General features: G+C 38.3%; 1 protein-coding gene across 2 annotated transcripts in view; it reads left to right on the top strand.

Annotated features, from left to right (window-relative positions):
* The window catches only part of LOC113170693 (CUB and sushi domain-containing protein 3-like), a 196,595-nt gene that overhangs the window by 153,713 nt on the left and 16,313 nt on the right, over nucleotides 1–26,569 (top strand). For both annotated transcript variants that reach the window (XM_026372889.1, XM_026372888.1), the window contains exons 55-60: nucleotides 1,598–1,783; nucleotides 3,059–3,232; nucleotides 7,650–7,832; nucleotides 12,156–12,332; nucleotides 17,021–17,203; nucleotides 22,402–22,575. In XM_026372889.1, the coding sequence (XP_026228674.1) occupies nucleotides 1,598–1,783; nucleotides 3,059–3,232; nucleotides 7,650–7,832; nucleotides 12,156–12,332; nucleotides 17,021–17,203; nucleotides 22,402–22,575 (1,077 nt within the window). The remainder of the gene's footprint in view (nucleotides 1–1,597; nucleotides 1,784–3,058; nucleotides 3,233–7,649; nucleotides 7,833–12,155; nucleotides 12,333–17,020; nucleotides 17,204–22,401; nucleotides 22,576–26,569) is intronic.

The following is a 26,569-nucleotide window of genomic DNA, read 5'->3' as shown; positions in this document are numbered from 1 at the left end:
ATATAATGTGCAGCATCATTGAAGCTTTTTTTTTTTCAGTGATGCTTGGAAAAAGTCCTTTGTCATAAGTTTGCCTTTGAAAATGCTTTTAGTCTAAGACAGATAATTGAAATGGCTTCACAATTCAATAAAACATAGTAACTGAAGTATTCATTAAAACATTAAATTCAACAAGTGAAATTTGAATGGTATCCACTGTAGCTTTAATTGGTCTGCGAACTCTGGATCAGCCAAAGCTACATTTGCCAGACGTTTCCCATTTAAAAATATCTTTCGTCTTGGCACGAGTTTTGCTGGCAGTAAGATGTAAAGAGACACAATTCTGATTACTGTGAATTGCACCATAGAGAGAGACCTGGTACAAGATCAAAAGAGTAAAATCATATAAAACTGTCATGATTCCCTTTGTCAAAATACCTCTGTTTGTCACACACGTGCATTATTGATTTAATTTGATGTTGCTCTGAACCTCATTTCACCCTCATCTACAGTACTTCCAGCTGTCTAAAGCCCCTTGTCAGCTGGGTGGTTTTGGAGAATTTAGTCGCCTTTAAAATAGATGCTTGTGAATTTGTGACAATAGACTCCTTTTGTCAAGAGCAGGAAGTATTAGGTGTCATTATTATTGACAATGCTTAAATATAGCATGGCCTGACTTGTCTCACTGTTTGTAGAATAAACAGAAAAAGACAGTGATCAGGTCATATCAACAGATCTATTATTAACTCACAAGTGAACATGCTGACAGATAGCATTTATGCAAATGAGGCTCAAACCAAACAAAAAAGACTACACAGCCTTCAGGAAACGTCACATCCTCATCAATGACATTGGTTGGAGTTAAATAGGTTGAATAGCTCATAATTTAAGCAAAGGCAATTATAAAAATCCATCACACATAAATAACTTAAATATGACAAAACCATTACAGTATACAATATGCTTGATATATTAGGCTAATTAAGAATCACTCTATGAAATATTTCATGCCCAATGCATTTCCATAATGTGTGCTATGAAAATCTCAGTGTCATAGTTTGTTAGTGTCATTGTTAGTTCCATATGCACATTTATAAAATGGGTTTGAAAATGTTGGCAAGAAGTGAATACTTCATTTGGTTTATAGAAATATCACTTTAGTTTAGTGTAGACTGATAATTAATTTACATTTTCACAGGTAACCACAATAACATGATGAGTATGAAACATTGCCAGAAACAGCTGTTATCATAATCACAGCACACCTTTGATGAAGAGACTATAGCAAATCTATGCATAGACGTAGGACTGCAGTCAGGGTAACAGGAATACTGGGAAAGGGAAAGAGACAGCTTGCTTTAACAGGTAATCATGTAACTATCTAACAGGTAATCATGTAACTATCTAACAGGTAATCATGTTACTATGACATTCCAATAGTATTTCTTGTGAAATCCCATTGACATATCTGTCATGCCTAAAGACAGACCTTGCGGCGATAAATATGAATTGGATTCTTGTCAGTATTTTGCTTTCAATTGTAGATTCTCCTGTAATAATTAAACTGTATTAATTCATGATGATATAGCTGTATTTTTTCCCTGTGATTTTCACACAGTGGTAAACTGCACAGATCCAGGTATCCCTGCCAACTCTATCCGGGAGAGTAAGATCGAGCACGGTAATTTTACATTCGGCAGCGTGGTCTTCTACGACTGCAACCCTGGATATTACCTGTTTGGCTCATCAGTGCTCACCTGTCAGCCAGAAGGCCACTGGGACAAACCTCTTCCAGAATGCATTGGTACGGTCGCTGCCTTCTAGTTACATTAATCAATGAAAATTGAGAATTAGTCTCATCACAATTAATTCTGTTTATTTGGCTGTCTACTGTTCAGTGCATTAGTCAATCTACTTTCTCTTATAATTAGTGCATCCTGCACTGAAATTAAATTAATACACACACAACAGTGTCCATAACCTTGTTGTTGTCCTCATTTGCTTCTAGAGTTTTAATGGTACATGTTTTTTTTGCTGTGACTGGGAACATTTGTGTGATGTTAGATGCCCCAATGGCTTATGGTTATGTTTCACTGTGTCTTATTGAGAAATGGAAGAAACTATTGAGTTGTTTTGTCTATTGTTATTGTTCCTTAAGCCGAGCACTGAAATTAACAACCATCTTCCATCAACTGTACGGGTTATCTGAGGTTTTGATGTTGCTCTCAAGCACCTGGGTTATTACACATTCTTTTTGTTTGATGCTGCCAACAGTAATAACCTAATTCCAAAGAAATCATTTAAAGTAATCCTCTGCATTTTGCACACAAGCTCAGAAAGCACTTAATTTCATGGTAGAGAGATGACACGACATTTATTTTATCAAACGGAATAGTAATTAAAGAGATACACAGGAGTGTCTGTCTCAAATGTTTATTCACGGCTCCAGGCATCACTGAATCAATGTTGAGAAATTAGTTTAGCAAATTTACAGAAACTTACTTTGCATTATGAGACTAAGCAGATTAAATGACAGCTCACAAAACATATGCAAAGGTCAAGAGAATAATAAAGTAGCAGAGAGAGTGGTCTACCAAATTAGATTTCAGTACCAAAAACAATCCAGTAAGCATTTAATTTAAGTTTTATTTCAAGTCCACGTACAACTTTGCATCTAATTTGTTTTATGAAAAAATGATTGACACTGGTGTAGTTTAAAGCATTAAGGCACATTAATATTTCATAAATAGCCATGCTTTATCTTTGAACACAAACCTCTCTGAACTATTTAAATATTCAAAGTTCACAGTAGTGTAGAGCAACATGCTACTAGAATGGTCGCTGGTTTTCACAGAGCTTCTTTTATGTCTAGTTGTGTCACGCTGATATAGTGTGTCATAACCCACTGAGCAGAGCTTGTAAGACAAAGAAAAAAGCAAATATTAAATTAATGTTTTACCCAGTGATAAATAATAAAATATAGTATTTTTTCTTTTTATCTGTCAAACAAAAAGTAGTCCATCCATCCATTCACTGATCTGCTGATAATCTTATTTCATGTCCTCATTCTGTGGTGCAGAGGTGGACTGCGGCCACCCAGGTACACCTCCCAATGGAGTGATGAGTGGAGAGAAGTTTACCTTTGGCTCTACGGTGCGCTACTCCTGCTCTGGAGACCGACAGCTCGTAGGAGACTCATCACTCACCTGTCAACTCAACGGTCACTGGAGTGGTCCACTGCCTCACTGCTCAGGTACACCAACGCACAAATGTAGTCATGTATACCCAAGTATGCCTGCTCACATTCACACAGTAGTCTCTAACATGACACTGAGATTAACAAACACAATCTATTTTCTCACTTACCTCTAGTGTCTAGCAACAGTATTATAATTAGCTAATAAATCATTTTAGTGTGAGTAATCTCACAGCTTTGTGAGACACCACACCCCAACAGAGTTTAATGGAATTTCATTTGTGGTGTTCAGTGCAGTAAAAAATGACTAAAACCTTCAGCCTCATCTCTTTTTTTTACCAGAAAGCTGTAATACTCCCAAGTTTTACACAAAACACATGCTCAACAGTTTTGACATTTACTGTGATTGTGACATTGCTTTACTAAGTAGTTCCAATGAGACTGTTCACAAAACATATTGCAGTGTCTGTCATTATACAGACTACTAAGGACAGTTTGTAGAGAGAAAATTCTCTGTTGACTTGCTTAAATATAGTATTTTTCAAAGTTGGAAGCACAACAAACAGTCTTCTCAGAAATATTAAAAACAGGAATATCAAAACTATGGCAAAGTAAATCAAAACATGTGTGTATGGAAAGACAACACTGCAGGTAAGTGAGAATTTCCACCAGAATATTCATCACACGCACACAATGTGAAGACCACACCACAAAGGTGTATTACCTGGAAGACCTGTCATTAATATACTGATATTTATTTAACCAGTTAATCTGCACTTGGCTGATGAATGCTGTATATTGTACGCTGATGGTGTGCCAATGCCAAATCATTACCAATCATTCTTCTTCAGTTTGGTGATAGGACGTTATATATTCACATCTTAGACAAATCTGCTTTATGCCCAAAACCATTCGATTCAACAAATTTTGGCAAACAGAAATTTTAAAACTAATTCAGCATCCTGTGTTCAGTACATTTAGCTGAAGAATCTCCCTAGTGTTGTCTGAGAACCTGAAAAAGTGTTTTTATAGTGTATGTCTGAGGAACTACATACTCCCCGTAATCCCTTCTGTGCACTTCCCTCCCATCACACGTAAGCACTCCTGACCATTTAAGTGGATTCACTTTACTGAATGTTCACTTGGTTTGTTCAACTCACTGACCCAGAAGTAATGTTCGTAAGCAGACTTGTATGACAGTGTTTTTTTTCCTCTCTAAATGGGAGTGTGAACTCTCTACTCACCTTCAGTATTTTTTATTTACTCAGACAGTTAGAAAGTAGTAAGGAAGTGGAGAAGTTGAATGCCAAATATAGTAATGGGCTCAAATCTTTTAGTTTCTATTACATTTTTTAATCAATTTTAGGTTGTTTTCAAAGGAAGGATGTAGCACAGATGTGTGGTTCTCCTTATTTGAACCTGCATAATTATCTGCTGTGAACATGTTGATGTTTTAAGACCTTAATTATATAGTGTATAATGTCTATGCTTTCGGTTACAAACAATATGTATGGTATTTTATTTATCACCTACTTTTAAGAAGCAATTTATTTAATACTGAAATGATGTGATCAGCATCCTGCTGCTGTGACAGATGAGCCTCCTGGAAAGTGATCATTTTAACTTGATCACTTCCTCTGAGCTATGTATCACCAACATAAGTTCTCCTGTCTCTGGTTGTCTGAGGAAACCGAACAGATATACTCATTTAATGCTAGACTTTAATACCAAACATCATTTAATGTCAGACTAGATTTAGAGCATTTAATTTAGCTATATGAGATAAATAAAGGGAAAATTGATCTACTCCCAAGTATTTATATCATCGAAGTTGAATTGTTGTTTAGAGAGTATACCCTTTGGAGGATTTGTGCTGCAGGATAAGAATGCCGGGGCTGTGACCAGAGGATTTCAGCACATGAAATGACAACATGACTTTTCAAACAAGGATGTACTTAGGTGAATCTTTATTACATCTATTCAGATTTTCAAAAATGCCACTTTAATTAAGTTTTCACTGAACAGGTACTAGAAAAGTGATGGTGCCAGACTTAGAAAATACTCAAATTTAATTAGGGGCTTCTATTTAATTTTTTTAACCATATGAATTGCAGTTGAAAAATATTGACATATTTAATTTTAAAAACATGCAATTATAGAAAAATAGGTTTTTAGAAAATTTTACCATTTAGAACTTTCACAGTTTTCCTGTTAATGTTGATAATAGATGATGGTAATTAGAATGTAAATGTGGTGTTCTCACATTGTCGCAAAGCATTATACTGCATCAGTGTTTCTAATTAGGTATGAAATCAGCGATTTATAATGGAAAGAAGAAACCTTTGTAGATCACTTGTTCATCACTAAGAGGCTTGATGAATTCAAACCCACGGCAATGAACATCTGTTACAGCTGTAGCAGAAATTAGAACCATAACACAGCTGGAACTCAGCTGTTGCTTACAGGAACTAAAGTTGTGGTATGGCAATTGCTTAGAGAGCTTTAAATTGATGCAAGAGTGCATTTTAGCACTTAGTTTCTACATGCACACTAACAGAAACCTCTGAAATTATGCAATTAGTTCCACAGTGTTAACATGAGCTGTCTGGAAAGTGTTAATGCAAAATTTTTCTCAGGATCATGTCCCATCACATAGACTTTCTTATTCTTTGATGCTTTTAAAGCATTGTTGAGATATCTAAAAAGGGATACATTATAGTTAATAGACAGGACTACAGTTAACTAACATGTTTTAAGTATCATAAAGTGTTCCACAACAATCGACTATAATTTAATTTGGACTAAATTCCTCCGTAGTTCACCACACTGTCAGAAACTGTTCTAATCCCTGCATGTGTCCTACCTCTGATCTGTCCTCCCTTGTTAATTATCCAGAGGGGGCCGAAAACTGCTTCCAAGCCATTCCCCTTTTGTCCTCATCTGTTGCATGGTTGATTTGAAGGCGTTATTCCCTCACAAAGGGAGTCAACCCAATTTGAAACCAAATCTACCACCATCTCAATTATTGAGATTAACAATAGCTGTGTCACAGTGCACAGTGAGCCATGCTGCCTCACCTAACCAAAAGAGACAAAGCACCAACAGCTGCTGTTAGACATGCACATCCAGGCAACACATAAGTAATAAAATTATGCGTTGCGTGTGCACAAACAGACACCAAATGCACTCATAACAATGTACACACATGGATAAGGCCGTTCAATTGCAGCCACCGTAATGCTGATGCACACATACTCATTGCTAACCACAGCCATGTATAAACTTAACATCTCCACCTGCTCTTAACCTGACAAGTCCAGTATGTGCACATGTGAGCAGTTGGATGTGTTTAGAAGATATTGGTGCTTGGTGTTTGTGCAGTGAAGCTTTGTCAACAAGTCCAGTATTGCTGCAGCTGTTTGCTGCCCTGTAGACAGAGAGCATCAGCCAACAGACAGGGAATGATGCACATGGTGTGTGCACAGCTCAGGAAACAGGATCTCAAAGCCAATAAAGCACGGCTCTTCCACAGAGAGACAATACGAACTGAACTATACAGACAAGCACAGCAGCAGATTAGATAACTTACATTTCTGTCTGAGTCTGTCTGTTTTGTCTTTCTATCAACATCTCTTTCTGCGACACTCTGTCTTCTATAGCCAAACCGTTTTCTCTTCTCTTTCCTCTGCCAGTTTCATTTCTGTGGGAGAACAGAAGCAGCAGCAGTAGAATAGGTGGCTGTTGTTGTGTGTGTTATGTGCATTTTTTCCCTGCGCTCTGAGGATCTCCCCAGTGAATACAAATCCAAAAACACCCCACCCTCTAGACTCAACACTCGGCTTGGCTTGCTGTTCATCATAAAATGTTCAATAGTCATGGCACCACCGTGGCTCCATGTCTTTCTCATGGTCCTGTTTTTTTCTTTACCCACTGGAGACTGTCCTAAAGGTAACATGGGAATTTATGAGGCACAGCATCCTTTTACTTGTGGTAATTTATAGACACGCAAGACAAGTGGTGCAAGACACTAAAGGTACTGTATGTTCCCCCACAGAACAGAAGACAGTGGAGATAATTCAGGATAATGAAAACGCATTTTACTTCAGAGGTCAAACTGTATTCATCATTTCTCATAACCACAGCTGGTTGCCTTTTAATGCTGGTCTCGCTGCTTTTATGCACAGAACACTCTTGGTGTCAAAGCAGTGAAAAGCACTGGTCCTCCAGGATGTTGGCGCGGTGACAACTGTTCATTAGTGCATCAGTTTTTATAGCTGATTCCTGGAGGACTCGAAAGATGTACAGTTCTAGTGTAAGCCCTCTCTGTATTTTCCCTCTGCCTCACAGGAGCGGTGTGTTGTAATTTACTGATATACCAACTCATAAGGACCTATCTGTTAACACACAACATAAACCAGAAGATAGCATCCTGACTTGTTTTCATTGCTCCTTACCTGTTTATCTCCCATTGCAGGTGACTCAGCAGGCACCTGTGGAGATCCTGGCACGCCTGCCCATGCCAGCAGGGAGGCAGGGAACTTCAAAGTGCGCAGCAAGGTGCGCTTCACCTGCGCAGTGGGACATACACTGTACGGCTCAGCAGAGAGAATCTGCTTTCCCAATGGGACGTGGTCAGGCAGACAACCATTCTGCAAACGTAAGGGAATCTTTAAAATGTCTGTGTGATGTTATGTATGAAACAGTAGGAGAGGAGCGCACAGGAGTCAGATGCAATACACACACAAACACACACACACACAAACTCATGTAGTTGCTTTAAGAAATGCATGGCTAATCTAGAGCTGTGTGCCAAACCTGAATTATTTTGTCATGGTGAATAAAAAGTACCCAAACAGCAGAATATTAAGGCTTAGTTTTATTCTTCTTAGTCATGTTTACATATTTTTTTCATCATCTGTTCCCTATTTTAAAGCTAATTTAGAAACGGGTTAATTGTATTGGTTTTTCAGAAAAAGCCCATGTGCTGTGGCCTTGGCATAATCCACCACAAATTATGCAGCAAGTTTACTGCAGTGTATTCGCCACAGACAGTACTAATCAGCCTGTGAAAACTGTTAAATGATGAAAATGAAAAGCTGATTTGGTCTCCAGTTTTATTTTGCCAGAAAGCCTGTGTTACAACCTCGGGGCATGTTGTTTGAAAGACATTGGTATTTACTTACCGATTTTCATTATTTTCAAGTATTTATGAATTTCAGCATATACAGTGAGGGAAAAAATTATTTGAACCCCAGCTGATTTTGTAAGTTTGCCCACTAACAAAGAAATGATCAGGCTATAATTTCAATGGTAGGTTTATTTGAACAGTGAGACACAACAATGACAAAAAAAATCCAGAAAAATGCGTTTCAAAAAGAGTTATAAATTAATTTGCATTTCCACGAAGGAAAGAAGTATTTGATCCCCTATCCGTCAGCAAGATCTCTAGCTCCCAGGTGGATCTTATACAGGTAACGAGCTGACATTGGCAGCCCTCTCAGCTTGTTACCTGTATAAAAGAGACCTGTCCACAGAAGCAATCAATCAATCCAGATTCCAAACTCTTCACCATGGCCAAGACCAAAGAGCTTTCCAAGGATGTCATGGACAAGATTGTGGACCTACACAAGGCTGGAATGGGCTACAAGACCATCGCCAAGCAGCTGGGTGAGAAGGTGACAACAGTTGGTGCAATTATTCGCAAATGGAAGAAACATAAATTAACTGCCAATCTCCCTTGGTCTGGAGCTCCATGCAAGATCTCACCTCGTGGAGTTTCAATGATAATGAGAACGGTGAGGAATCAGCCAAGAACCACTCGGGAGGAACTTGTCAATGATCTCAAGGCAGCTGGGACCATAGTCACCAAAAAAACAGTTGGTAACACACTACGCCGTGAAGGACTGAAATCCTGCTGTGCCCGCAAGGTCCCCCTGCTCAAGAAAGCCCATCTACAGGCCCGTTTGAAGTTTGCCACTGAACATCTGACTGATTCAGAGGAAGACTGGGTGAAAGTGTTGTGGTCAGATGAGACCAAAATCGAGCTCTTTGGCATCAACTCAACTCGCTGTGTTTGGAGGAGGAGGAAGGCTGCCTATGACTCCAAAAACACCGTCCCCACTGTCAAATATGGAGGTGGAAACATTATGCTTTGGGGGTGTTTTTCTGCCAAGGGGACAGGACAATTGCACCGCATCAAAGGGAGGATGGATGGGGCCATGTACCGTCAAATGTTGGGTGAGAACCTCCTTCCCTCAGTCAGGGCATTGAAAAGGGTCGTGGTTGGGTACTCCAGCATGACAATGATCCAAAACACACGGCTAAGGCAACAAATCACTGGCTCAAGAAGAAGCATATTAAGGTCATGGAGTGGCCTAGTCAGTCTCCAGACCTTAATCCCATAGAAAATCTGTGGAGGGAGCTGAAGGTTCGAGTTGCCAAACATTGGAGAGGATCTGCAAAGAGGAGTGGGCCAAAATCCCCCCTGAGATGTGTGCAAACCTTGTGGCCAACTACAAGAAACGGCTGACCTCTGTGATTGCCAACAAAGGTTTTGCCACCAAGTACTAAAGCACGTTTTTCGAAGGGATCAAATACTTCTTTCCTTCGTGGAAATGCAAATTAATTTATAACTCTTTTTGAAACGCATTTTTCTGGATTTTTTTTGTCATTGTTGTGTCTCACTGTTCAAATACACCTACCATTGAAATTATAGACTGATCATTTCTTTGTTAGTGGGAAAACTTACAAAATCAGCTGGGGTTCAAATTATTTTTTCCCTCACTGTATCAAGTTCTGCTCCTTTTTTTCACCTGTCCTTTCAAATTCTGTTTCTTATAAGTATGTTATTTTTATCAAAGTACAATTCTAAATTGCTTTAAGACAACATAGAACTATTATGAATTTGATAGATTTCATTTTCTTTGTTATTACGTTTTAATGCTCTTCATAATATGTCATCTAAAATGTGTTATTATGCTCTCATACTGAAATTTGAGTCAGCCCTTTTTATTAAACAATTTCAACAATCAGACCCAGCTTGCACACAACAACAATGCATGCAACTTGCTGTTTGGGTGCTAGCATGAATGTGCACACAGTGTACAGACAGGTGCTCATGCGCGTCCTCATCAACACAAAAATGCTTACAGAAACAGTACCGCAACAGATGGATAACTGTCTATCTGCTGTAATATGGTATTTTCTGCCAGCACATGATGGTGTGACTAGCTGCCAGATTTCAACCAAAAATTCATTAATTCTATACTCCTAAAGCCAAGTTCTTTTTGGATTGTGATAAATGAATCATTGTGGATTTTGAAGATATTAGTTCACAGAACACCAGCTCGACATCTTGCATAAATTAGCCCTAAGGGTCAACCGGATATTGAGGCAAATGTTTGACTGCTTCTGCTCTCCTCTACTCACTGTCTGCCAGCTTGGTACAGTGCCAGTGTTATTTTTAATGAGATAGGGCAATGCAGACGCCCTCTGAACTGTCCTATGTATCTATCTTTCATTCTACCTCCTGTCCCCCTCCCCCCCATTTTCTGTTTCTCTCTATCCATCCATCCTTTATTTTCCCTGATGTCAGCTTTTTCTCTAATTTCTCCTCTGATTTCTCTCTGTCTTAATCTTGTTGTTTGGCTGTTTCTCCATCCATGTCCACTCCTCCATCTGTCCCTCCTCTCCCTCTCTCTATTGCTCAGTCTTTTCCTCCCTCCACTTCTTTTACCTCACATCTCTCTTGCCCACCTTTTTAACTCTCCATTTCCCTGCTCCTGATTTAAAGATTGTTTAAGCCATGCCCCCACCCAATTCACAGAAGCCTGAATAGGTTTCTGTGCTGCCTGTGATCTAAAACCCTGTCTACTGGCAAAGCCCATCCATGCATTATCCACAACCTTTTACAGTCTCTAAAAAACTGTCACTGTGAATATTCAGCTTAATATCCATCTCACAAAACAATACCAGCATCTGTTTTGTGTATCTGTCATCATGTCTGTTTTGAATTATTACGACAGGAAGCTGAGCTTGCATTTGACTGCATGCACATGTGGTAATTGAGAAATCACCACCACACCTAAATACGTCTGTCTCCTACAAGAATCGCTATTTCACATTTTCCAGGCAATTAGGTGATTGAGAGAGCAAAACAGCTTCATGATTAGATATGATTTGAAGCAGAAGAAAAACACATGAAATAAACTCCCTCTTTAGGGATTGGCATTTGGCTTATCCTGGAAGTGCTGTAAAAGATATCTCTGTGTAAGAGGCCGAGCCATTCAGCTTCTACAGAAAGGCTTTTTTCTATATGTATAAGATCCTGTCTGAGTTGAACTTCTGCTTTATAAATGAATAATTGATGAATTGAACTTGTTATCTGGTTATTTTTCCTTTAAAGTTATTTGACTTTGGTTAAAAAAAAATATTTTGTTATTGTTAAAAATTGAGTCCCACTGTCCTCTTTTTTCTTCCTAGGCAAACAGTGTTGTTACGATAGATATACTTGACACTTAACAATACACAAACTAAACATAATTTAATGATGACTCATCAGCAGTGTGATGGGGTTTTATGTAGCACCTCACCAGTTCTGCTCATTAGCCTCTTTTAATAAATTGGTGATGCTGTAAAGATTAGTGTTTGTTTTTACTGGCTTAGTTCCCAGCTTCTTTGAAAGAAACTCAATGGTTCCTCCCATTCCCCCTGTGAGGCACACATGCAGATTGGGGAATGGTGCATAATATAATATACTGTATTATATTACATGAATATGTCATATTATTGTTATTCATATTCTTATATATTTTCCACAAACCATTTATCACCTTCAGACTTTCAGAAGTCATCTTGCAACCACCGCAGGGGCTCCCAACCTTCGCATTCTGAATCACTGATATGGAAAATAGATTATCTATTACAACTGTAGTTTACTCCTCTGATTTTTGCCTCCTCTCTTTTCTCCTCTGTATTGCAGCGGTACAGTGTGGGAATCCTGGTACCCCTGCTCATGGCCGTATTTCCCATGTGGATGGCACAACCTTCTCCCACTCCATTGTGTATTCTTGTATGGAGGGCTATTTCCTGACTGGCTCGCCCACGCGCCAGTGTCTGGCAAATGGAACATGGTCTGGCACTGCTCCAAACTGCACATGTGAGTTTTATAAGCAGAGAAACGTGAAAGGAGATTGGAGTCGTGTCTCTCATTGTCTTTTGGGATACACTTTAAAGGCTACCCTGCTACACTGTTCATATTATGAAATGAATAGAATGAAATTCTTTGTGTACTTACTGTCAAAGAAAATTATGAACTGTTCAGCATCTGACCACTGAGATGCTGTCAATAATAAGAGCATTTGGCCACTGCTTTGGGTGTTATGGGTGCAACCACAATGAATCTATGAAGTACACGTCTCTCACAAAGTGTTGGGAAGTTAGTACAGTGGATCAGGCATTGTTGGTCTGTTCTGTGTGATGCTTTATGAACAAATTAACCCTAACTCCATTTATACTGAAAATAATAAAAAAAAGGTTCTGAACAGATTTAATATGGGACTGAAGGTGGTTTGGCCTCCCTAATTCATGTTAAAAGGAGGTGCTCTTTATGACCAAAAGTGGTGGTAAAATAGGGTATAGGATTTCAAATAGCACATAAATCTCTACAAGCCTACTCTCACTCGGTAGCATCAAAACTGTAGTTTTTCATTGTGTGGATCTCAGCAAATGAGCCTTGCAGTAATTAAGCATGCCAATCTATATTCAATTTGCACCAGGATGACTATCAAACAAAATTACACATTGTTCTTCCCTCTGAAAATCACCATATTCTCTCTTCCTCATTCTTTTTGCTTGTTATTGAATCACAAGAAAAGATAAATGGCATAGGCATAATGTTCAAATGAAATGAGTCTCTGGGGAGATATACACATGGTGGGAGAGGGAGAGAAAAATCCAACATTGGTTTGAATAATAATGATCAGACATAGAAAAAGGCAGAATAGCTTTCTTGCCCCTTTCACACTATTTAAAAGCTTGGTCATGACCAAACCTATTGTTATCCTCCAGTATGTTATCAGTTCACATTAAAGTTTAGTGGTCAGTTCAGGGACATCAACACTTAAGATGCCAAAATTGGCTCAATGTGCCTTCATTAAGGAGGCAATCATTTTCACGGTTCATGGCTAATCGATCATGTAGGGTTACTGGATCAAAGTCACAACAATCTCAAGGGGACAGAGAAAAGTTATTTTTTTTTAACACTGTTGGTAGTTGATAAATGAAATTTATAGAGTATGCTAAGGAATGATCAAATTAGCTAAAGTACATTAGAAAAAAGTCAAGTCTAAAGTAAAGCCATAAAACACTTGAAATAAACAGTCAACACTGATTATTCAGGGAGACTCTTTGCCTTGTAACATGCTGTGATCCTGTTTATTTATATCCACTGTTTTTAGTATTCTCCTCCCCTGTTCTACATTCTGCTCATCTCTCCCCTGATTTAAACGCAAACACAGTTGTGTTGGATTTGTCTTGTAGATCAGGGTTAAGGGAATATGATTAGATGAGGACATCAGAGCAAATGCCTATCAGTGCATTTAGGAATAACAAGGTCACAGTCAGTAATATAATTGTTAAACATAATCTAAATGAGCAAAGCAGTATCCTTAATCATAGTGAAGCCCTTGAATCCCAAATAGCAAAATCCTGAGTAAACTGAAATGTGTCCTACGTCTACAGTTCCTGATTTCTGGTTGAGCTTCAGTGCTAAGACACAAAAAGGAGAAATCCTTCATTATGCAGCATCATGTTTCACCAACATGACTATAATAAGTCAGCTTTCTTTAAAAAAATATGGTATAGCATGCCTTACAGAGAGTTCTACATTATAATACATGATTAACTTGTAGTGCATGTTAACTCATTTGATTTTCTACCTAACTCTCTTTTATCTAATTAACCTGTTTTTTTGAGGCCAAAAAAATATTCTGGATGATAAAGCTGTCAGGTTCAGTTAAGTTGTTAAAGTCAACTGTCTGCAACTTTTCTGCATTGTGCTGACTGACTGGACTGTTCAGTGTTGCGGATATAAAGCATCTATTTCTGCATCTATCTTTACTAGTTGGACTGGTTTTCCACGGTCTCGTGAGTTGTTTTTAGTTCATACCAATTGAAATTTTTATCAGATGTCTTTTATTCATGCCAGCTGCTTCTGGCTCATGTTTGGAGAGACACATCATGCTTAATTCAAAGTAATGTGTTTAAGTATAATTTTAGTGGCTCAGGGTAAAAGTGAACTGATCTACATTGCGGCAAACACAAACAAATGGACAAATAGAGTTAAATCCAAAATTATTATTTTAGTTCCTTCCAAAAGAACAAAGACAAAATCTTCACAAAGTTTGTTTAAGAAATTTTACTCGTCCAGAATTAAAACAAGACAAAACAAAAAGTGACAGGTATAACCATTAGGTATAATAAGTGTCATATGGTTAAATAAAGCACCTGACTTCCGATCCAACAAGGATCCAGATACTCCTTTTGGTGTGAGCGGCATCATACAGTATGTTTTTGGATAATTTAGATGGAAAAAAGTGAACTGACCCAGAAAGTAGACCCATAATGCTACAGGTCCAAGGCTGACAAGGCTTGATAAGGCTGACAGTTTGTTTATACATCAGTGCCAACTGCACTACAATTCAATCAGCTGACAGAGATGACAGATTACAGATGAGTGCAGGAACGTCTGAGGAGGATTTGGTACGGAATTCCTCAAAGTCAGCAGAAAACACATACTTACATAAAGGCTGTCAATTAACCTTACATTCACCTTATTTTCTACACAAAAGTTTCTTACCTGTAGTTTTATGTTAATTTTCACAATAGATTCCACTAGGATTAGATTATTAGTCTGAGTATACAAGGACATGCTGCCACCCCTTAAACCTCAGTTATTGGCAAAGAGAAGGCCACAGTTTCTACTGTGTTCAGAATTAGCTATTCTCATATGTATCCTGTCAGGATGCAAAGTTAGTTTCACTCTGCAATTATAAAAACAGCCAAGTGTTGAAGTCCTTGGCAGCAACTGAAAATAAACAAATGAATTTAGGGGAGGAGGCGGTTGCAAAAACAGCCATATGCGTGGAAATGGCTTCTTACATTAAGGTGAACAAGTCAGGAAAGATTTTATAATAATTAGGCACAAATTAGGACTGTGAGGTGGAACAAGGGCTATGAAAAAGCAATCAAATAGAAGCTGGCAACTTAGATTTGTATGAGAGATAGGACTAGGTTAAGACCTGACCATGTAATAGGCCAATACAGCCATCTGTTTACTTTGTTTACATGCCATGAGAAGAAGCCAATAATAAAGGAAGAAGAGACAAAAATCACTGAGAGGAGGAGAGCTTTAATGTTATGTTTAATAGACTCTCCCCTTCAATTGGACAAATGAGCCAAAATCTCAAGGTGATATAATTACAAGGACATATTTTAAAAAAGGTAAATGAAAAGTTTATTATTAATATTAGCGTCACAGCTACAGAATTGTAGACATAGAAAAAAACATGTTTGCAACTCGTGAATGTTCCCATCACTCACAATTTGAGTCACCAAAGTCATATAAAGGTCAGGTGAAGAAGACGGTTTTTAGTAGAGTTGTTTAGAGTTTTAGAGTTGGGGCTAAAACTTGGCCATAAACAGTTTAACACTATTTTCATTATGTCTGGTTTTAATCACCTTGATATACACTCTGGCTAAGAATGTCTGTCGACATAGAAATGTGAAATTACATTGACAAACATGGAATATTTTTTTATTCTGTTATTATTCTTTTTTTTTTTAAATTCTGCTTCATATGAAGATTAAAAAAAAAAATCATGTATAAACCATTTCTCTAGTAATAGTCTAAGAGCCACTAAGAGTTAATTAATGAGCTTTGCAAATGAAAAAACAACCCAGGGTAGAGCAGTGCTCAACATGTAGAACCGTTGATAATAAATATTAATAACGATAAAATCTATTTATAGAGCACTTTTCTAAACAGTTCTGTTTCAAAGTGCTTCACATAAGAGACAAAAAGCACAGGTAGCCCAACAAGACCAACTTGAGGAAGCACTAGGCAATAGTGGAGAGGAAAAACTGCTCCTACAGGAAGAAACCACTAGTAGAACCAGGGTTGAGTTAGACGGTCATCTGCCCCGACCGGTTGGGGTGCAGGAAACTGCCTGTGATAAAGCATTTTGCAGCATTTAGGAACCATTATAGTCAATTGTTAAAAATAATAGGGCTGAATTTACCATACAAGTTACTGACCACACAATGAACACCTATTTGTTGACAGTTATATGTTAATACAAACGTCTGTCCAGCAGATAATCTTTGATAAATTAGAACTGCTGGTGGTTGTAGGTGGATTCTTTAAAATTAAGTAATTTATTTTCAATCCATTTGGTGAGCCATTTTCATCAAGCAGAACTGTTTGTCACACAGCTGTGAAAAGTTTGAAATAAATTTGTAACTAAGCAGGTAATTATTTGTCTTCAGACATTCTATCTACCCATTTTGCCGATAGCACAAAAGAAAAATATCAGGGCAAAAACAAGCGCACCATCAACTTTACAGGAAAGATGCTAAAAATGAAAGATATGTGGGAAAAATCCCTCCACTGTGCTAACTTTATAACTCATCCATAGGCACAATGGATAGCTGCACTCCTTGTATTGATAAACTAATACTGCTTTATTCATACATAGTATTTTCTATTGCAGCATTATTTAATCACCACTCAGTGACAAAGTTTAAACTGATTTTTGATGCATGTTTCTTTTTTTTCACTGATGACAGTAATCACCTGTGGCGACCCTGGGATTCCAGCAAATGGCCTTAGATTTGGTGATGACATCACAGTGGGTCAGAACGTGACATTTTTGTGCCAGCCAGGATATGTGATGGTAGGAGGGGACAATAGTGTCACAATCACCTGCGCCAACAATGGCACCTGGAGTGGCACTGTGCCAGCATGCCAAGGTAAGTACCAGCTGCAAATTCAAACACCTCTCTTACACTGTGGTCTACAGACGCTGCAGTAGACAGTCAACCTTGATAACCATCAGACCGTGTTGTAGCAACTCTGCCATGCCAGCACACTGTCACATACAATATAAGTACATGCTTTACAAACTGAGATCTAATGAGATTAGCAAGCAAGGTGACACAGAGCTTCCTATGTGATCACAAAGAGTCGTATTTTTCACTTCAGTGTGCTCATATGGACGTGTCAACAATACTTATACTAGATGTTCAGACTGGATGTCTGTAACACAGACACACTTGCATATGCATATTCAGGTGCAGATGTTTTCATATGTGCACAGATATTAATAATACTATATTATTATTCAATATTATATTTATCAATACTACAAGCAATTATGTGTTTTTCTAAATTATGCATACTCCAAAAATTACCAAAGTGCTATGGTACTATATCTAGATAAAATGCAACTCAGCTGGGTTTTAAAAAGAAAAAGAAAAAGTACTGATTTTTTAGACCTCTTGATCTAGGACAAAGTGATTTCACCCACACCTGCATCTAGAGTTGCACCTGTGGTGGCACAGAGCCAATGCTAAAGGTTCCTCTGACACCTGATGATGGATGGCTAACAAGTCCTCTTCATCATAACAAGGATCCTTTAATTGTGCTCCAACACTTAATCATTGACTTCCTCCCTCTAAAGTCGGCATGTGCTCTACGAGTTTGATTAACAGCAAAGTTATAAAACTACTAAGAGGCCTTAGTTGTTGTACACCCATAAGTGTTACATCACTTTATAGGGGCATATATTAGCACATCTGCTGTCAACCCCCAAAAGTAAGTACTGCAGGGAAGATTAATTTGTGCAGCGAGCAGTTCAAGTACACCAGGAATGGGGAGGCTCACAATTGTTGCTAAGGAACTGTTCTCATGCTGCTGCCTACTACCAGGATACAGTGAAGTAGGCTTGTGTTGTATTTGCCTCAAGAGAAATAGGAAAGGACAAATAAAATGTGAGGAGAAAAGCAGCAAAGTGTGAGGAACTGGCATGCAAACTGACAAACGTAATACCAGGTAGAAGAAATAGGCACAGAAAAAGTTACCGAAGGACAAAGAAGAATCAAATACTGGCAAATTCTTAGATTGGTGTGTCAGTGAGAAACAGCCTGTTCATTATTTTCTTATGTAATGGCAGCTTTTGTTTTTAGATATATTCAGAGTTATTACCAGCAGTACTTAAGCTCTATGTATCATCGTGCCTACAAGTTTACAATATTGACGATGACTACAGATTGTAGTATTGTGCATGTCTCACTAATAACACCCTATGTCCCATGGTATGTTAAACCTATTGAATGAATGGATAGTCACACAACTGCGAACCAAAGCAGTTTAACTGGAGAGACACAGACAAAAGCATCGACGAATGTAAGCACAAATTTGTGCATAAAAGTGTGTGAAGCTCCTATCCTCCAAGCTCTAATCCTTGACAGCTCAGGCACTCTGCCCTGATACCGCCACGCTTGATGCGGGTGGTGTGAAGAGGAGTGGAACCCTAGAGCTTAGCCTTCTTCATCACACTAACTCTCACGCACCACCATACCTGCAAACCATCACATGGGCTCATTCAATTACACAACTGTCTCACTCATGCATACAGAGACACAGATACTTACACACCTTCACACCGGCTCCCACCACTGCTACCAGTGCCTGAGTGATGTCAGCTCATACTGACCTGTATGCATTAGTCAGTAAGCCACAGGGTCCCGTCTGCCTCCTTTCACTCTTTCCCTTGTCCTCACCTCTAATAGAAGTATTTATGGGTGCTCTACATTAATTTTTTCACTCTTCACTATAAAGAAGGTATACAGATGTTTAATGCTTTATTTTTTCCTTGACGCTGCATGCTTCCTCTCCCATGGTCTAGGACTATCTAGGACAAGGAATAGAACAGCTTGCTGATAATCACGGCTTTTTTATCATCTCTCTCACTGACAGCCTACGCAGCAAGAGGTCTTAGATTTTTTTATTTTTTCTCTTTCCAACTTGAACTGACTGAAAACAATGCCTCTTGCAAAAAGATTGTTTCTTTTGCATGATTGGGTTCAAGTTGAAAGTGCAGTGGTTCAGGTTGGGTGAACTGTTTGAAATTGTAATGATGCAGCACATTTGTCACCTTGGCAAAGGTTTAGATGGTGTGTAACAGGAATATGAGCCAATATTTCAGAGACGGGGATATAAAGTAAGAGAGAAGGAGAGGGAGACAGAATTTGCGACTAAAAGAGAAAAAGAGGTGTTACATGTGCTGGCTCTGTGGATAATTTTTTACTTAATGTGTGCATGTCAGCACTAGCCACAGCATTTGTGCACAGTGTGTATACACACTGCTGATGACACGTGCTAAGCCTTGCCCAGCAAGGATTGGGTTTGAATCCCAGGTTTGGCATGTTCAGCTAAGAGGCACTAATGCTGCTTAGAGCTACTTAGGAAAACGGGGACACTCTCTTCTTCCCTGTTCTGCCTGCCACCCATGCCTTTATTTTTTAAAGTAATTTCCTATGCTGTGCTTCTGGGATTTGTAGGCCTACTCCTCTAATCAGTGTAATTTACCTACTTGCGCTCACATATTCCTCCTCCATCTGTCTTTTTCTCTGCCTCACTTTCTTTCTCCCACACAGACACACTGTTGTAAGACACACATACATACCCAAACCAAGTACTTTATAGCAGTCAGCTGGGCATTTTAGTGAGGTAATTCAGAACTAAGTATTTTTCTTTCGAAGGCTCTAGAGCGACAACATGAAAATCCCAAACTGAAATATAATTACAGAAAAACTGTTTAAAGAGAACGTGTGTTCCCTTGAAATCTCAGAAACTAAATTACATCACAGAACTGAACATTAAGCAACATCAGTATGGTTTGCCTTTAACTTATATACTGTACAGGATCCAAAAAGATTTCCACGTCCATAAAGATATGTTTAACTAAACTCTTTAGCCCTAAGGATTCCCATTTTCTGCCTGTTTTATATTGAAACATTTGAAATTCTAAATTGTAGCTGTACACAGTATTTGTGTCACTACAAAAGAAAGAATGTGGCTATGCAATAAGCACTTTTTGCATTAGTTTAGGTTTTTATCCTGCTTTTATAGATTTGATTTGAAGACATAATGTCTGAATTACACGTTGTTATTCCCTAATATGACTTTTTATTATATCTTTAGTTTAATTTTTGTTATCCGGTACTGAACAATGATTGTGTTATAGTTTACACAAAGTATTAACATACATTAAATCTGGCCAGATTTTACCCTGAAACAAACTTTAAAATGGTCAATTAATGATTATTCCTTGGAGGCTTACTAAAGATACTGCTGATTGTTGCAAGACTGCACAGTGCTGTTAAGTCATTTATTATATGCAGATTTGTTTTCCAGCCAAGGACAACAGCAGGTGTTTCAATTTAGATTCTTCTGCAGAAACTTAAAAAGTGACATCAAATGTTGTGGTCTTTGGTCAGCATAAAAATCAGAGCGTTGGCTTCCAGCTCGCAGTATTGCAAGTTGCTAGCTGTAGTGAGTTACTGTGCTCTTTGAGAGAAAAGGTCACCATGAAAACAAATATGCTTGAAGCAAACAGAAACAGGTGGGAGGATAGCTGTCGAAGACGTGGCCAGGTAATCACAAACCTGGAACACAGGTAAAAGCTAGTCCAATCTGCCTTTGCAGTCTGTGTCCATGCAATAATGTCAACTAAAGCTGCAGATGGGAATGTTTCTGTTTACCGTCCTCCCTCAAAGGTGCCCACAGAGCCTGCCTTCATTTTGCTGTATCTGTATATTTTTGTCATGTATCTGGTAAGTGCAGATGACTAGTGATGCCAAAACACTAAAACTGAACGTGAGAGCCATTGTGTTAACATGACAGTTTGAGTAACTGGATTTGTGAACTAAACATCTGATCTTGCCAGACAGTTGTGAAGCTTGAATATAGCCTGACTTCAATTTGCAGATCTTTGTTCAAGTGTTTCAGCATGCTTGAGTATGTCTAAAAGAAAGAGAGACTTGGGGAAATGATGGGTGTTGAGGGAGGATAGTAATGGTCTAAAACAACTGCTATAATTTATTCACATCCCTAAAACCCATATCCCATCTGCGTCCCCATGGGTTCATCTCCAAGTGTGTCAGAACAAACTCTGAGCGTTATTATGCATTCATTTATTACATTTGTTGAAAAGAAAGTTTGTGGCTTACACAGACACAATATGTCTCCTCATCCCTCACAGAAATAATTCTGTATACTCAGAAACAGCAGGAAAATCCCACACAGTCACAATCAAATCATAAATCATGTCTTTGGGCTAAAGAACAAGTTTTCACTAAGTCATACTCCACATTATGTAGAATTTGTGCCACCTCTGTTGCCTTTTAATGCTCTAATGGAGTGCTATAATTTGCAGCATAAATTTGACAAAACACATTAACGCACATAACAGCACAAAAATGTTATCTTCAGTCCTGCTGTGTCTTTTAAAAGAAGTAGTGCTGAGACACTCTGGGACTTTAAAATGGAAATAAAAAAAAAAAAGCCTGTAAAAACTACAGGTTTTAAAATGACAGGTGTATACCCTTTGATTAGAAAGGCAGACATCTAGCATGTCCCTGTGTTCACCATTGTGGTTTAGTTGTATCAAGAAAAAAGAAAGCAACAGTGTTTTGTTAAACATTTTTCATGATCTCAGTGGCTTTGCTAATGGACATAAAACCAAATAATCTTAACACCACCAAAGTGATTCCATAAACATTTCCTTCTTTCATAGTTTGACTCAGACATGTCATGGTTCTCAAGTGACCACCTTCATTGAACAGATATTTTGCATGAGTTTCTTTCAGATGAAAAGAACTCCTCCCTCAACTCCAACTCTGTTTTGTCAATGTTGGTGTAGTGCTCCCACTTCAACACAGGTTCATAACCTGGCAAATAGGAATTCAGCCTGGAATGGAAGTGGTTTATACTCTTAGTTCACTAGTACTATATTTTATATTAAAACGGAAATATGTAGCATTGTTTTCCTCTCAAGAAAAAAACCTGCTTTTGATTAAATCTGGACCTGTTTTATAGCATTAACAACAACTACTAGTGCTACTAGTGCTACTCATTTGAGCTTGTTTTGATTGTCTCCTCACAGTGGTTACATGTCCTACACCTCCACCTATACCCAACGGCCTCCTGGAAGGCTCAGTCTTGGAGTGGGGAACCAGTGTGAGCTACAGCTGTTTACCTGGCTATGAGCTGTCCTTTCCTGCTGTGCTCACCTGCACAGGGAATGGAACATGGACCGGAGAACTGCCTCAGTGCTTGCGTGAGTCACCATTTTGTACTTTGATGATAATTATAGAGAACTTTAGATGACGTCTCCTTATGTTTAGACTGAAATGGTCTTGGTGACATTTCTGTCACCCTCTGAAATGTTGTTAATTGCACAGGGAGCAAAATTGTGTATTTTCTCTTAATACCTTTTTAAACATTATCAAGCATGTGAAATGTTGCACTCATAATTAAAAATTTGGCATCCTGTTGCTTTTTCTTTTACTCCTACTGACTGACTTGCGTTATTGTGAGAGTGTTAAATCTACTTAACCTCAAGGATAAAAAAGTGAAATGGCATATGATTTACAGAAAACATGGAAAACTGAGAGCTACTATATAATAATCTAGTCAGGTAAAATCACAACTTGTACAGTATTCTTTGTGGAAATCATAAAATAAGAGGTCATTTCTCAACAAGGTACCTCAACAGGGATGCATGTTATTTTACAACCTGCTTCACAAACTCACTGCATTAATGTTGTTTTTTGTCCAAGTCAAGCTCTGTTACATGACTTTGCACTTTGAGTTAATCTCAAGTTAATTAAGTTAATGAAATTCATGAGTAGCTCATGGAATTTAACACCCGGGTGTAGATAAAAAAGCTGAATAGAATAAGGAATTCCTACACAGATGCAGTATAGGGATTAGTAGGGCTTGTCATTACATCTATTTTCGTAAGAATTCTACTTAATAGAAAAATTGGATTAAATCCATTTTATTGGTGGTATTTATAAATACGTTTTTTAATTCCCATAAATCTAGTACTTAAAAGTTTGAGAAGAGCATTGTATCCCACCTATAAAGAGCTCAGATGAGGCTTTCATAGTGATTTTATATATCGAACCTCCAATTTACATTTTGATTAAATGAAAAGTGACTTGGCCTCTAGCCCTAGGCTCAAAGTTCCCAGTGTTGATGATGAAGATGCTGATCTGAGTGGAGCTACAAGTGGGGTGTCTGTTGCTCTTTACTACCTTAAGTCCTTCTTAGACTTGTCTCATTGCCATCAGAATTATTCTTTGAATCATATAATTTACACAAAATTGAACAATCAAGAAGGTTGAAGTATTCATGAATGTTTCTCTCCGATTCTTGTGAAGGCTAAGTGGAATAAGAACAAATGGGGCTAAAATACCCATGCACATTTTTATTCTAACAAAAGCATCTCCACTTAAACAGTGACGTTCATTTTAATTAAATTCTATTCAGCTTGGTGCCATATCACAACAAGTCATTCTTTCTTCAATTGTGAAGAAAGCCCAACAAATCCCATTTAGGCAGCATGAGGCGACAGTGGAGAAGATAAACTCCCATGAAGTGCCTGAACCAGGCAACCATCTGCCTCGACCAATATAAACAGTACTTTAAAAAATATCTGTCATTCACTAGATATGGATTTAGAAATTTGAAATTAGATGGTATGTTGGGTGGGATCCTACCACATGTTGGATCATGACAAACAAAAACTGTCTGCAACCCCTGAGCCTATTTAAAAAGAACTACTAGTACATTGTCTTCTGTGCTCATCTGTAAATTATGCTGATGACAGAATTTGACGCTTGTGGCTGTGTTCAGTCAGGCGAACATAGTCCCATTTGGGTATTAAGCATCTGAGATCCAGCTGACAGACTGCTAGTGTTTGTGATCATGTAACTTCAAGCACTGTATCTCATGCAGCCATTTGCTCTTCTAAATGGCCACATTTCAGTCATTTATTGTACTTTACATAAGTCAATGCACACAACTGTCTGATTTACATCTAGCTTATCTGTGCATCAGATTTTTCTGTTATGAGTACATATGTGACCAACTGCCTGTTTTTATTGAGGTGCACTGGTATCTCTTGGTTTTGGTTTCAAGTTGTTATTATGGGGAAAAAACTCATTTAATCTGGTCATAAAATAAGTAACATTCCACTTGGTATATCTACTTGCTGTCTAATGCAATTATGATGAACTGTGTCATCCCTCAACACACTACAATCGGTTTTCCACATCAGCACCCCTAAAACAACCTCCTGCAGCTATGTGAGTGAGTAAGCGTTATGTTCCATGATGTAATGTTAGTGCTAAATGTGTCTCAGAAGTGAAGTGTTTTTGATGTGGTAATTACATTTTATAGTTTCACCAACAAAGACCAAAAATATGTTCCAATACTAATGCACAATTGACACAAATTCAGTTTGATCAATAACAAACTTCTAAAGAACCTGGATCTCCTAAACATTTTATTATGCTGTAGCTAGCCTCCTGCTGCAGTACTTGAAGTAGAAGGAGGTCTGTGAGAAATCACTGAGGTTTACTAAGGAAAATAAATGAGTCTAGAAAATAGGAACAATGGGGAAGAAAGTGCTGCTCATATTGGTGTGGAAGAGGCTATTATCTATGTATTAAAATGTCACCACAGCACTATCTGCAATAGTCAAAGGTGCTAGTCTCTATAAATTGTGAAGCCATTGTTAAGAGGTAAATCAGTGCGCATAATATAGTAACAAGACTGACCCTTACTGCACATACTCTGCAATGTATACATTTGTCCTAAAGCACTTGTAATCCTGTTTGATGTTGAATAATTTAAAAGCGATAGTTTCAGTGTGTATTAGACATATAGTAGGGTTGTACTGCTGTATAGTGTGCTAGAATTATTGCAATTAATTCTAAAAACATTTAATTGAAATACAGCTCAGCAAATACTACAAGAGATGCCATACGTATGCAAATGCAAATCAGTCTCAACATATATTTTTTTAATAATTTGTACTTTTGTAAGACTTTTCAATCAGGACTAAGATGCATATTCATGTCCCCCGTAACAACACTTGGGGAAAAAGAGAGCAAGCAGTAAAATCCGGCGTCTGAGAGTGAAGTTCATGTGTCTGCAGGGATGACACTGTGATCCCAACTTTGAATCTGGCCCCTGCATACTGATTACTTCAAAGCATTAGTAATTCATCAAGGAAAGGGAGACACTCTGTGTGTATGTGTGTGTGTGTGTGTGTGTGTGTGTGTGTGTGTGTGTGTGTGTGTGTGTGTGTGTGCACGCGTGCATGCGTGTGTGTGTGAGAGACAGAGAGAGAGAGAGAAAGATTGAGAGGGAAAAAAAAGTTTGTCAAGTCTCTCTCTCTCTCTTTCTCTCTCTCTCTGTCAACCACCTACACTCACAGACACATTAAATATGCTGAGCTTGGTTTGGCCCGGGGCCATTTCTCTTATATATCCATAAAACAGTACATTATTTCCCTGCGGCTTGAAGCTTTTGACTGATGTGCATGTCACCTGTTTGGCCGGCATTGTCAACCCACCAAAAATGTCATCTGTATACTGAGTGTTATGCCATTTGAAAAATGACAAAAGCAGTTTTCGACATTTGCATCTGTATTTGTTGTCATATCAACCTCAGTCACTCTGGTACTTGGTGTTTGAAACTCACAAAGCATAGTTTTCAGAGGAGACCAATATAGGCAAACATATTTTCTAGGAGACAATAGTATGTCTCTGAACACAAGGATTTGTTTCTGTGATAACCGTATTTGCAGTAATGGCTTTATTCAGACATTCCTGCATGGACTGGATTCTAATCTACTCTTTCACTAGAAATCTGTTATGTTGGGTATTGGCTCTGGGAAGTCCCTGTTGGTTCCTGACTTCTAGTAAGAGAGCAAGTAAGAACTTATCTCTGTCTCCAGACCTACACGCAGCAGCACATGTCAGGTCTGCAGAAGCAGCCTGTCCTATTATTGGCTTGATCCCGCGGTTCTCTGGCTGTGTGACTGAATACTGGGATTGTCAGCATCGCCTCTGCTCTCTGACATACTGAGCGGTTCTGACCCTCATAGAGCTAACACGTAACTTGTACTGATCAGTATGGTTATAGTTGATTAATTGACATTCATATACAGTAAATATCGATAGAAAGATACATACTGCAGACTGTAAAATGCATGACCTCTCGTCCTATAAAACCTCTATCTATCTATCTAACCTAAA

This window comes from Anabas testudineus, chromosome 16, assembly GCF_900324465.2.
Source record: "Anabas testudineus chromosome 16, fAnaTes1.2, whole genome shotgun sequence".
Classification (NCBI taxonomy): Eukaryota; Metazoa; Chordata; class Actinopteri; order Anabantiformes; family Anabantidae; genus Anabas; species Anabas testudineus.
This window is presented reverse-complemented; position numbering and strand designations above follow the sequence as displayed.